The 1,631-nt window shown below is 33.5% G+C and overlaps 1 protein-coding gene across 1 annotated transcript; it reads left to right on the forward strand.

The window, feature by feature from the left end:
* Window positions 1-106: 106 nt before the first annotated feature.
* On the forward strand, window positions 107-1,312 carry LOC109592461 (uncharacterized; the record flags this gene model as incomplete). Its single annotated transcript, XM_020007896.1, has 5 exons — window positions 107-279; window positions 325-480; window positions 534-708; window positions 756-827; window positions 899-1,312. Coding segments are annotated over 5 exons (959 nt in total), but the record flags the coding sequence as incomplete, so codon positions are not given.
* Between the last annotated feature and the right edge of the window lie 319 nt (window positions 1,313-1,631).

Here is a 1,631-nt window from a genome sequence, read left to right on the forward strand (position 1 = left end):
GTAAGTACCCCTTAATACTACATTTGTATATATATCATGAATCATTCTCTACATTTTCTTAATTCTTATGATTTGATTAAACACCTCATTGTTTGTTTTAATTTAGTAGAAGAGCAAAATGCCCATCAACAACTAGAAAGTGATGACAGCGATTCAACTAGTGTACAGTCCCAATTATCAGAAGCTACTAAATATGCTGGACTGGTTTACTATGAGGAGAAAGGTGTAGAGGATCTTGTGACTTTCACTGCATCTAAAGATTTGAATGCTCTTGTTCAGGTAAAGAAACAACTTAACGTGTGAATGTGATATTTTGTATTACAGTATATTGAGCAGAGACACTCTCAAGCAGAAATGGGACAAAATGTATACTTTAGCTTTCATCCTTCAAGAGATTACCTTGAGTTGAAACTTGATCATACTCCACAGAAGTATCCTTTTGATGGTTGGACTATACAATCACACTTTGAACCATGTGAAGTAAGACACAAAATGTTAATATCAATAACCACACATGTACATTGTACACTTAGTTGCATCGATGTGATATTGATAAATTTGGTGATGCTAGTGATCCAATTCCTCCATGTTGCTTGATATCAGTTAATAAATCACCTCGTGCTGTTCCTACACTACACTACTCCATACCACTGGAAGGTGTGGTTCGTCCTGTTACACTATATATTCATAGATCACTGAGAACTACAAGTAATAGATAAATCATTTCAATTGTTTATTTATTTAATATTAATCAGATCCTAGAACCTCCTCCTCCTCCTCTAATACAATTAATGAAGTTACTGCAGCATCATCCAATGGAGGAGCTAGTAAGTAACTGTGTGTGTGTGTGTGCATGGTTTGTGTGTATTGGGTTATATTGACCTTTGACCTTTATTAGGTGTACCAGCTATTGTTGATGTTGATGTTGATAAGTTAAAGAAGGTGATTAACAGTGTACTTGTGTCTCAGTTTGCTGCCTTTGCTTCTCTGCCTAAAGAAGCAATTCCTGATCTTGCTAATCAGCTTTATTCTGTTCATCTTATTAACAGTGCAGTCAGAGACAATCCTTCAGTTGAAAAGTTTATTGGTGAATTCAAGGCCAGTCTTAATTTTATGACTGAAATGTCAGAAGTACAGGAACATTGTTTAAAGTTTTTAAATTCATTCCTTGCTGTAAGTGGTAGTTTTACTAGTGCAGCAAAGTTTTTGTATCAGAAATGGATTATAGCCATTAAAACTGAATTAGGCATTGATTTTATTATTGATATTAACTTTAATTAGTAATTTTGTATTTAATAATTTTACTTTAATGTGATTCATTGTGTTTATAATTAATTATTATTTGAAGTGGTCAATTTGTTTTAAATAATTTGATGTGCACAATGTAAAATCAATTCTCCTTAGCAAAATGACAAATGTCCTTTTTGTCATTGCTTCATTGGTTTCACTCCTTCATCTGTTATGGTCAATAGTACAAGCATTTTCACACTTGAAAGACTAATACAAGTGGTTGTGCATTTCTAGGGACTATTATTAATTGGTCTCACTCTACTGGTGTGAATGTTAGCTGTATATGGAGCTGGAACAGGATCATGGCAGAGGATATGGCATATACATCAGCCTATATATAT

Source organism: Amphimedon queenslandica, unplaced genomic scaffold, assembly GCF_000090795.2.
Source record: "Amphimedon queenslandica unplaced genomic scaffold, v1.1 AMPQUscaffold_5129_Cont22897, whole genome shotgun sequence".
Classification (NCBI taxonomy): domain Eukaryota; kingdom Metazoa; phylum Porifera; class Demospongiae; order Haplosclerida; family Niphatidae; genus Amphimedon; species Amphimedon queenslandica.